Source organism: Mytilus trossulus, unplaced genomic scaffold (genome assembly GCF_036588685.1).
Source record: "Mytilus trossulus isolate FHL-02 unplaced genomic scaffold, PNRI_Mtr1.1.1.hap1 h1tg000128l__unscaffolded, whole genome shotgun sequence".
Taxonomy (NCBI): domain Eukaryota; kingdom Metazoa; phylum Mollusca; class Bivalvia; order Mytilida; family Mytilidae; genus Mytilus; species Mytilus trossulus.
In genome coordinates this window covers 3,413,339-3,425,971 of record NW_026963301.1, presented here as the reverse complement: position 1 = coordinate 3,425,971, position 12,633 = coordinate 3,413,339, and the positions used below count along the sequence as shown (strand labels likewise).

General features: G+C 32.1%; 1 protein-coding gene and 1 long non-coding RNA gene across 2 annotated transcripts in view; both read right to left on the bottom strand.

Moving 5' to 3' along the window:
* Positions 1–343: 343 nt before the first annotated feature.
* Positions 344–2,806, bottom strand: LOC134700196 (uncharacterized). Its single transcript, XR_010103804.1, has 2 exons — positions 2,631–2,806; positions 344–834 (listed from the first exon to the last, which is right to left on the bottom strand). It is a non-coding gene; the product is annotated as an uncharacterized LOC134700196 (long non-coding RNA).
* A 1,180-nt stretch (positions 2,807–3,986) lies between these two features.
* The window catches only part of LOC134700299 (protein crumbs homolog 1-like), a 32,987-nt gene continuing 24,340 nt past the window's right edge, over positions 3,987–12,633 (bottom strand). The window contains exon 9 of the mRNA XM_063561654.1: positions 3,987–4,138. Within this exon, the coding sequence (XP_063417724.1) occupies positions 3,987–4,138 (152 nt within the window). The remainder of the gene's footprint in view (positions 4,139–12,633) is intronic.

Sequence of the window (12,633 nt, the reverse complement as noted above, 5' to 3'; positions counted from 1 at the left end):
TTGAAAATATATTTAATTCAAATATAAAAAGAAGATGTGGTATGATTGCCATTGGGACAACTCTTCACAAGAGACCAAACGACACAGAAATTATAACTATAGGTCACCGTACGGCCTTCAATAATAAACAAAGCCCATACCGCATAGTCAGCTATAAAAGACTTCATAATGACATTATAAAACAATTCAAACGAGAAAACTAACGGCCTTATTTATATAAAAAAAAAATGCCTATTTGTTAAGGAAGATGCAAACTGTGATATTGTTGTTTGTTTTCGGTGTTGGTAAATATTTATCTAAGAAAACCATAAGTTATACCTGAAATTTAAAACAAAAACAATAGTCAACCCGTTCAACATGATATTAATTTATTGATAGATAAACATGTTTTTATAACCACTACAATTCAGTTAGTACACTTCGTGAGAAATTTAGACAATGTAAAAAGTATCATAATCTACAGGTATATATTTTTTAATGTACATCAATGTAAACCAATGAAGAGTAATACATTAGGGTGTTGTCGTAATTCTTTTTTCAATCGTAAAGCTTTTGAATAGTTACAAGTAAGTAAGTTATACACAAAATTGGGTTCGACAGGAGCTGAGCCTTATGACAGTAGGCATGTTTCTGCTATCAAAGCTTCGAGTGCTTTATAGTAACCACATCTTCTTCCTTTCCTCCAATTTCCTTTCCATTTGCCATTGTCTTTACCTTTTCCCCGGGTATCAATCTCAGAGCTTTCATCAGGACTTTCGGCCGATCTCTCCTTGGATTTTCCTTTGCTTTCCAATGTTTCCAAAAGAGCCTCACAAAAATAGTCTACGGTCATTTCTGTGAATAAATGAAAAACAATCTTAAGGTATAAAACCAAGACGTAATAGCCCTATTGCTTTCTTTGTTAAATTATGCAATTTCAAGCATTACTAGCTAATTTATCTTAAGTTAGAAAAAAGTAGCAGTTCTGTAATGCCAAAACTGTAGCTTATCCTGACTTGTGCTGAACATATCAACATATCTTTAATTGCATATTAAGCGTACTAATTCCAGTAAGTTTGATAGTACAAGAATAGGACTAGATGTGCCCTTATATCATAATTTCATTAACTTTTTTATTTTTCAAATATATCTTTCAAAAAGGGTTCTACAGTTATCCCAAGTCCCCAAGCTTTCATTTGACACAAAAACTACCCAAATATATCCACTATTGATAAAGATAATGCTGTGCCATGTATGCGTAGGAGATATTTTGTTAAAAATATGTACTTCTTTCGTGTATGTTCTTTCCGGCCGGGCTGGATTTGTGGTTATATACCCTAATTGTATACGTTCATGAAAGTAAAAACGGCAAAGAAAAATGAAAGAGAGACATACAGATTTCCATCACCGGATTTGATAAAGGTACACGATTGCAAAGATGTTAATGAATGGATCAACAGTTTTATCTGACTGTAAGTGTTCGCAAAATACTAAACATTTTCGTCATAGGAAATGTAAGAAATGCATATTACAAAATACAATGCGTCTTAACTTAAGGATTAGTATTGATTTCAAGAAGAAATACTTTTCTGATGTTTTTTGATAAATGTTGTAATGGTTTTTTTTTATGTAGATTACGTTGTCAGATTTTTTATGTAAAATAATTGGAAATCGCTAATTCCACAAATGTTAATTCGTTAACTTCCGCTTCACATCAATTATATTTTTTTATAAACTCGAATAAACATTACACAGTGAGCATTGATTTTTGAATCAGGACAATTATAAGGATTTGTAGAAGCAAACATGTTCATCTTGTTTCGGTTACATTTTTTTTTCATAATATAAGTTTGCTGATATTTGATGGCAAATGCTGGAAAGGGTACATTTCCATTAATATCAACATGATAACAACTCCAGTATTAATCTGAACCAAATGACCTCAAAATGACACATCATATTTAATTCAAGGCGATCATCCACGAAATATTTTCCCCAAAGTGTTACTTACTTTTAAGTACTGTTACATGTTTAAACTTTGCTTGTAGGTGTCGTTTGATGTACTCTAGTACTGTGGATTCATTCATATTCGTTGGATACCATTTTTCGTGGATTTCGTTGGAACAGGGGAACCACGAATTTAGATGTTCAACGAAATACAAAATTTCAATAGAAATGTTTGCAAACTTTTCTCAAACAACGAATTTAAATATTCACGAATATGCAAGTTTCCGCAATCCACGAAAATTGTACCCACGAAAATAAATGAATCCACAGTATGTTATTATAGTTATTTCGTCAACCTTTGTGAAAAAAACGCATGTTGAATTATGCAAGTTGATAACAAAAAAGAATGGATACCAATGGTGTTCACAAAAATGCTATGTATCAGGTTTTCAAATGTTCTCATTAACGTTAAACAAGCTAAAATTGAGAATAAAAATGGGGGAGGTGTCAAGGACACAAAATCCGACCATAGAGCAGACAACAGCCGAAGGCCACCAATGGGTCTTCAATGCAGCGAGAAATTCCGAGAAACAAACTGTCTATATTTATAGATTTGTGTTTTCTGTTCATCGATGCCTTTATTGAATGAAGATCAATAAAATGATAAAATAATTGTCTAATCAAAGTCTCTACATGCTACTCACTACACACTGGAGCATTTCCACTCCATGTTCCATCAGCTTGGCATGAACGTTCGAGATCACCAGACTGTACTTCATATCCAAATATACAAGAGTATGTTACCGTATCCGGAAAGCTATAGCCAGATGACGTTTGTTCTTCTGTAAACTGCCCATTTTCTGGGTCTTGACACTTAACCACCACTGCAATAAATTAATCACACATTTAACTAAATCTGAATGAGTTGCAGTTCGTCATGTATAACTTCAATTCATGCGCAAAACGCTATATCTCGGTTATTTTTTTTTTTTAAAGTAATAACTTAAAAACATATAATAAAGAATGTGACCACGAGTAAAAGCGAAGGCAGTCGATTGGTCTTTCGCGTGATATAACAATTATTCAAAATTAATTTGTTCTGTGACTTATACACTATAAGAACATTTTTTTTTCTTCTTAAATCACAGTATTGGTTTAGACGATCGCGAAGATCCTTCTACGTTTGTCCTTCATAACTTAATAACGTTCGCAGTTTATAAACTTTAAATGACATCGCCTTTGATGATGATCCTGTACCTAATGTACGATCAAGATCACTAACGTCAACAATTTATAAACCAAAGTTGTCTGCTCTGTGGTCGGGTTGTTGTTGCTTTGATACATTCCCAATTTCCTACCAATTGTATTATACACTGTAGATTACATTTTACAATGTACCTAACATGGTCTTTTCTGTTCGATCAAAACTGTTTTACATTTCATACTTTGATCACAGTTTATCCTTCCATATCCCAGAGCATTAACACAAGTGAAACTTGTAATTAAGGTGATCAACTTGTGTAACTAAAATCATGCAAATTTGTGGCATTTGTTTTAAATACTTAGTGCGTTCAAACATGGAACACTGTTGACAGTGTTATAGTAAGTAGAACATTTTTAACTCGTTTTGAAAATAGAAGTTTAACTATCAATAATACAAGTATTTAATTTTGTTCCTTTTCACCTCTGACTTAACAGCTTCATGGTTTTTTTAATACATTTTTCTGTTAAATAACAGCATTTCCTTTGAAGAAGGTCATTTACCTAATGTATGTTCAAGCTCAGTAAAGTCCTGAATTCATAAACTACCAATTGCATTTAACAATGTCATTAGCATTTCCTTTCATTGGCAAATTTAGTCATGGCATCGGACGTTTTTAATATATTAATTAACTCAATAACAGCAATTAGAATGGTTTAGATAAGAAAAATGGACACTTGAGTATTATTGTTTTTTTTTTACATGCAATCAATATACTATTTTTTGCACTATTATATGTCTTTTAAAGACAAAATGGATTTGTGATTTTTTTTTACAGCCCAATATAAGCAAATGTTTGTTAGATCTCTTCAATCAAAACTGTAAAAGGTATCTTACTTCTGTCACAGGTTTCTCCTTCATATCCTGCAGCACAATTACAAGTGTAATCGTCAACATCGTCAATGCATTCACCACCATTTAAACAAGGCTCTTTGACACAGTCGTCGATATCTGGATAAATCAAAAGTATGCCAGCTGCGTACAAACCATTATGAACAATCTTATTTTTAAAGCAATCAGTAGTTTGACAAAATGTTCAGCTTTTAATCTGGTCCTAATCGCATACTTATCAACTGTTTCGTTTTGGAGTCATTGTACATTGTGAACATATATCGAAACCGTTAAACAATGTTCAGAACATTATTGAAAGAGAGAAAAATGCCTAAAAAGCTTTTGATACTGTAGTAGTATGTACAATACCGTTTTAGAATTTAACAAAAAAACAAAATGTCATAAGAATAATTGTGGAATAGTCCATTTATCTTTAACTTTTAACAGTGTTATATGAAGAGCAAAATATCTATCCCAAATTCGAGCTTTTTATTATAAAGATTCCATTTTGAATTTTCTTCGGAGTTACGATTTTTTGTTATTTTTCTGTGTACCCTTTGAATCAAAAGCTTCATTGTTAATTATTAAGGTGAACAACTTATCTAAATAAAATCATGCAAATGTATGCTCTTCGCTATAAATAATTGGTACTTTCAAATCATGGATTGCTTTTGACAGTGCAATTTCATGTAAAACATTTTTACCTTGTTATAAATAAAACAATAAAACTATCAACAATACAAGTATTTGATTTTGAAATTTAGTTATGGACTTTCCGTTTTGAATTTTCATCGGAGATACGTATTTTTGTTATTTTACTTCTTTCACTCTGACTCAAAAGCTATATAGCTTTTTATATTATTTTTTGTACATTTTTCTATTAAATAAGATCATTGCCTTTCAGGAAGATCCTTTACCTAATCTATGTGCAAAGTCAGTAACGTCCGCAGTTATTAACCTATGAATTGCATTTAACAAATTTAATGTAACTAGCATTTGTTTTCATTGGCACTATTTTAATATATTGATTACTCAATAACAGCAATAAGAATGGTTTCGTTAAGAAAAATGGACACTTTCGTATTATTGTTTATTTTGCATAAAATCACTATACTGCTATTTTGATACTATCATAAGTCTTCAAAATACAAAATTGATCTTTATTCAATATTTTGATTTACAGCCAATAATAGGCAAATGATTGTCGGATCTGTTCAATCAAAACTGTTAAAGATATCTTACTTTGACTACAGGAATCCCCTTCATATCCTGCAGCACAAGAACAAGTGAAAGAGTTTACACCGTCTAAGCATTCACCACCATTTAAACAAGGAGTCGGGGCACAGTCGTCGGTGTCTGAATAAATGAAAAGTATGTGAGCTGTTTATGAACTCTTATGAACAATCTTTTTTTCTAATGCAACCAGTTTTTTTACTAACTGTTCGACAGTAAGTAGTGCTTTCAATAAGCCCCAACTTGCAAATTTATCAACTGTCTGTTTGGTGTCATTATACATTTTGAACATATAACGAAACCGCAAACAATGTTCAATGAACAATATGGAAAGGGAGAAAAGGAAACTTAAACGCGTTATTTTTATCTTTTCAATAAACATTTAGATTTAAGTAATATGTATTCAAAATAATAATGTATCAAAGTTCACATAAGTTCACAGGTAGACAATAATATGTACATAAATTTAATTTTAAATTTTTAATAAAGCCTGTTCAATTTAGAGAAAAAAACAAAACGGGATTGTAACTGGCGTTTATATGTTTCCACAAGCCATTGCAACCTAAGATATTATTAGATGGTGCATCTCAATTCATAGAATATATATCCTTAAAGAAAGATATCTAGCCAAGACATCTGTTCAATTGTTATGATAATGGTGCATCACACTGCATATAAAACACCCTTGCTAGGAAACACCATGAATCGTTTTTTTGTAATAAATGTTAACAGCTTGTATACATAAAATCTTGCATTTGTTTTTGTCTTTAGTATTTCTAAATATGTTTTTATAATTTTACCCAGTAACAAGACTACAATTTTGTTTATAAATGTTTTTATTTTTTTTCATATTTTTTGGAGCGCTTGAGATCATCCCGAGGTTTTGGCGGGGTTCATACGTGTGTTGCTTAATCTTTAGTGTTTTTTGTTGTGTATTGTGTTCTTTTATTTGTCTTTTTGTCTTTTTCTTTTTCAGATATGCCGTTGTAAGTTTATTTTCAATCTATGGGTTTGAATGTCACTCCATTATCTGTTCTCCCTCTTTTGTATTACATTATTATCGCTTTTTAAAAACGTTGGCATCACTATTTTGTTGTTTTCTAGCAATGTGCAGTTTATTATTGATATCCAGGGTATTTAGGTCGCCAATTTGAATTGAATGCCCTTCTGTGAATAAATTATAATGATGAATAGTCAAATTTCCCGACGAAAGCAACGTTATTGGAAACACGTCGTTTTTTTTTAAACTGACAAATAAACAGGAAATACGAAAAAGGATTAGAAAATCATTGATCAACATTTTTTTAATCCGCTTACAGAGTCTTAGTGTTTTCCACACAAAACGTGTTATTCGGTATATGGTTCCGTCTGATAACTTAAATTTTATCTTAATGATATGGATTGATGGTTTAACACACACACACATACACACAACGTGCAAATACAAGTAAAATTGTATTATTCATGTTAGTATACAAAATAAAACAATACTATACATTTATTTCCGATCGATACTATTCATAGGTAAAACTAAAGGATCGTTAGAAGTGTATCGTAACAATTCATAAACTAGATACTCTAGGAACATTCATTAGAGTTTGAATATATTTTACCCAGTAGTTTCAGAGGAGAAGATTCTTGAAATAGCTTACGACGACGACAGACAACGATAGACGACGGCCGAGAACGGAAACAAAGTGATAGCAAAAGCTCAAATAGAGATTTCTGGCTCTGGTGAGCTTTGTCATTTAAGGGTTTTGCATCCTATGAGATCTAAAAGCCGTCTGACAGTTGTGACGTACGAGAACAATTGGTCTCAACATTCTGAACATTTCTAACTTGTCAGATTTTCAAACATATATAATGTTAAACGATATTCCCGTGCTTGCATTTCCTATCATGATTTTCTTGATAGAGGGTTACTGCTCACAAGGAAGCTATTAAATCAAGAGTTCCAAATGGTGAAGTTGAAATCATCCCTTCGTAAATTTTATGGACGCCATCACGAGTTGGTTGACCGTTATGGAATAACCATTTCACAAATGATATCGGATATGTTCCTCACGTCGTAACTACAATCCCCTTCCCTTTCATGAATTTGACCTACCGAATTAGACTATTTACCGGATTTGTAATCACATATTAAGCAACACGACGGGTGCCGCATGTGGAGCAGGATCTGCTTACCCTTCCGGAGCACCTGAGATCACCCCTAGTTTTTGGTGGGGTTCGTGTTGTTTATTCTCTAGTTTTCTATGTTGTGTCATGTGTACTATTGTTTTTCTGTTTGTCTTTTTCATTTTTAGCCATGGCGTTGTCAGTTTGTTTTAGATTTATGAGTTTGACTGTCCCTTTGGTATCTTAAGACACATCTTCATGTAATCCTTGTGCTCGTTTTTAACAATATTTACCATCTTAGTTAACAGACAGTGTCATCGAACATATATATTTTTAACTGTATTTCTTCCAATAGCTTGAAAGGAGAAGATTTTACAGACGACTATGACGACGACGGACGCAAAGCGATTACAAAATTTCACATGGCCCTTCAGAAAATTTCTGTATTTGTCAAAACATGGATTCTTCTGTGGGAAGTCAATTTGAAATACCTATTACTTTAAATCGCGATTGCAAAAAACGTAATTATTCAAAATTAATTTGTTCTGTGACTTAAACACTAAAAGCACATTCTTATTAACTAACAGTATTTGTTGGGACGAAGACTCTTCTACTTATGTCCGTCACAACTTAATAACGTCCGCACTTCATAACCTTTAAATGACATGTAACAATGTACCTAGCATTTGCTCCCAATTTAGTCATGGTCTTGAATGTTTTTGGTACATCGATAATTTGATAAAAGCAATCAAAAAGATTTGTTAAAAAAACCTCTGAATACTTAAGTATTGTTGTTCATTTTTTTTTTATTAAATCAATATATTTTATTTTCTTACTATTAAGTCTTTTTAAAAAAGACAAAACGGATTTTTGATGAACGATTTTCTTGCAGGCCATTATATGCAAATAAAAAGCTTTTGTTTACATTTTCTACGAAATATTAGCATCGCCTTTGAGGAAGATCCTGTACCTTATGTCAATCAAGATCACTTACATCAACAATTTATAATGCTATATGGTCGGGTTGTTGTTGTTTTGAGACATTCCCCATTTCTTTTCTCAATTTGATTATAAACTTTATCACATTTGACAATGTACAAAGCACTAATTAATCACTAATTAATCTAGATATAAACCTTTGAAATTGTTATCCATACACAATAAAATATATTACTGTAACTGCAAGAGGAAAGCCACACATGCATTGATACCAATCGATAACGGTTTTATGTCAAATACAAGACATGTTGAAAGTATTTTATAGAACTAACTTAGTTTATGGAAAGGGGAGGGCTTTTTTCATTCTTTTCGTATGTAATGACATTTCTACCGCGGAAAAGTGGTAACTTTTTCAACAATTTAATTGAATCGATTGAGATATTCAGAAAGATTGTCTTTAAATAGCAATACATATTTTTAAAAGATAATCAGGAAATATTTATATAACCTCTCCAACCGGACTTTTTGTGAGTTACGTGAATGTTATACTTTTGCTAGTTGATCCTTTGATAGAGTAAAAGGTATACACAAATTTAAAAAAAAGTTATGAAGTGGCATGAAGACGAATATAAATACATGTAGGTCACAGTATGATTTCCTATTTAGTGTGTTTCGTTCTGAACATGCGTTAAATATTTGCCACTGAACGTTAATCAACGGACAATCAATTAACCTATTCAGTGTGAATCAATAAGATTTTCAAAATCTTAAACACAAATCTGGCTTATATTTGATGAAACTCTACATTACAAATCATTTCACATAAAATATATAATTATGTCTCTGTATTGTAGTTTTAAATTAACAAAACTACAAGTTAGGCCACACAATTTGATTTATAGTTATTTGGATTTTCCCGCTCCTGTTTTTGAGAAATCAAGTTTTCAAAAACAAAACTACCCCAAATGTACCGCTTCCGTATTTTGTTGTCTGCATACCGCTCCGAAATTAGTCTTGCCTTCATTTTTTTTTTCTCATTGACGCTTTCTTTTTGCATATAATCAGATCTGCGTTCAAACGCACGTGTGATCAATCATTAAAAAGTAAAAGGAAATATAAAAACCAAACTGTCAAGCCATCATTTTGTTGTGGTTTCGGCTCAATGCCGAGGACAGGCAATCATTTAACAAACGGCTATCCGGTTATCATTTACATTCGAATATATCTTTTATGAATCCAAACGGGAAAAGTATGTCAATATATCGTTTGATGATATTAAACACATACAAATTCGACAACAGCCGTCGCGTCGGCATCACCTAATATAGTATGAGATTATTCTGACATCAAACGGCTGTTTTGCCAGACAAGCTAGGGCCTTGGGCGTGTCTGGAAAAACAGCCATTGGACGTCAGAGTTATTTCGGACTACACCTATCAATGTTGGCACTGACATGGATATTTCTGTGTTGGGAGAGTTAAACTGTAAATTTGTGAATTGTGAAATAGATAGAAAGCCCTTCGATACAAACAAAAATTACCCACAATAATTCAAATGAATTATCAACATGTCCCCCTAAAAATGTGTTTGCAGTGTTTATGAAAAAACAATAGAATCTCCTAAATAAACCAAAACCGTGTGAACAGGGCAAGAAGAAAAAGATAGGCCCAGAGAAACTGCTGTGTGTCCTTATTGACCTGGCTCATACTATAGAGTGTGGGTGGTCTTTTCAGATACTTTAGAATCAGGGACAATTGTGCAGATTAAACTTTTAAATGCTTTGTGGTATATAGACCACATCCATAAAAGACTGCAATTTACTGTGAAATATGACAAAATCCTACTATCAAAATAAAATCTCTCCAATATTAAAACAAAAATCATTCCTAGAGTGCATCTTGCAATTCACAGTAGTAGCTAGTTTTAATGAGAACACATATTCTCTGTTTGTCTTTTACTTTCCAAGCACAGCTATTTATATAACAATAAGGAGATGTGGTTAATTGCCAAGACAAATACCCACCAAAATTCAAATGAAGTAGATGTGAGCAATTATAGACAATCAAAAACTCGTCAACCATGAGAAAATCACATGTTTTGTTTTGAGCCCCTTCCAGAATTGTGTGAGGGAAGGAAGGTACCTGTATTAAAATTTGATGGATGGTAGGTATTTAAGAAAGATTACTTGAACATTTAAATGAAATACTGTAAACAGGGAAAATTTCGCGGTAGTTCTATTTTCGCTATTTTCGTGGTAAGAAGAGAAACGCGACAATAAAACGACCGCGAAAATATAAAGGAAAAACTGTTTTAATTACATTTACTTTTACAAATTGTGACTTGGATCGAAAGTTGCCTCATTGGCACTCATACCACATCTTCTTATATCTATGTGTATGAATAGAATATTGACAGGACTACTGTAAAATACTGATTTCAAAGACGACAAATATATAATTCAATTTATAAATGTATCTCTTAATGAAAAGCAATGTTAAAAGTCATGTCTTTAACTCAAATCAGTTATTTCACATAAGCGAACATAACGGATATTGTTATGTAAACAACACTCATTAAAATTATGGTAATGACACCTGTCAATCAGTAATAAAGGTATCACCTCGTTGTATCTACAACAAAGATTTGTCAGATCTAAAGATCGAATAATTAGTAATAATCCTGACAGCATTTTCTTTTAATTTATTCCTATTAAGGTTTACTTTTTTATCATTGTGTAATGTGTTTTTACGAGAATTGAAACATGCCAAACTTTTTATCTATTTTAACATTAATGAACCGAAAACAAAAGATTTCTGATTGATTTTATCATTTGATTTACTTTGTTTACTTTATAAATCATTTATAAAAATATTTATCTAGGGCACTGGGAAATCGCAAATTCAAAACGGCGCGAATTAGTATCGTGTAAATAAATCGCGAAATAAAGACGGCGCGAGCATTTTGCGGTTTACAGTATCTAATTAGAAATGTATGCATGGTGGGGTGAAATAAAAAGTGCCTTCCTTTCCTCCTCCCCCAATACATTTATTTTTGGAACAGCCCTTGATGGAATTCAATTAAACCTTAAAATTGTCAAAAAAGGCTATTCACCAAAATGTTTCAAACTGAAAGTATCAATTAAATAATTGTCAAGTGTTTTGCATGCTCTTTAGATTGTGAAGGTTATTTGTATTGCAATTAATTTAGGAGTTTTTTTTTTTAAATATTTGCTGCTGCAAGGTGAACGAGTCTGCAGTTGTTGGCTTAGAGTCAGAATAATGTATTCAAATGGGAAACAAGCCTTATGCATCAAAACATCAGTGCTTTTCCTTCTTATTCTGTTTGAAAAACCGAGTATGTTAACCTCTAAAATTAAAAGGTTTTGCTCGCTCCTGTTACATACCTCTCGCCTATCAAAAACTCATTTTCAAGAATTTTTTAAAACAAAAAAATTTCGCTTGCTCGCCCCATTTTTTTAGAGCTATTGTCCGAGAACTATTTATCAAATTGGTGTTGGCTTATATATGTTTCTAAAATTAAAATACAGACAATTGACACAGGCCATTATTTTATGCCTTGTAGCATATTTCATTGAAACTTGGTATCATCCGGGTTTATTCTGAAAAAGAACGACCTATGGTCCTGAAAGAAAAAAAACTCCATATATGAATGTTCAGGACCATATGAGTATTTGGACCATACGCGTATGGTCATGACCATATGCGTATACTCATATGGTCCGACCATACGCATATGGTCAGACCGTACGCGTATGGTCGAACCATATGAGTATGGTCGGACCATATGAGTATGGTCGGACCATATGAGTATTAAACTCGTTTGGTTATCAACGGGCCGGACCATATGAGTATTTGGACCATATAAGTATTTTTTTCAAATATACAATAGAATTAAAACGTATTAATTTTACATTTCAAAAGCTACATAAACATTAAACATTGATACCACAGCCAGTTGATCTTAGTTTTCATAGCTAATTGTATTATTGTATGCTTTTGTATACTTAGAATGTCATTCACACGGTACCATACATGTAGCTTTTCTGCGATTGCTTGTTTTGGCTGCGAGCAGTGATATTGACTAGGACAATTCCGATGTGTCTACGGTGATTTTTAAGAAACTCTAGATCTCAAATATCGTAAAATTAATATCACAAATCAAATTAAATAAAGGCAGTAGCTATTTCATGGCTCTTAACTGCTATTTTGCCGGTCTTATAATTAAGATTAAAATAGAAGTATAGAAATAAAGAATAGTAAAAAATAAAAAAAACATACCCTTTTAATATATTTAACTTATCAAAA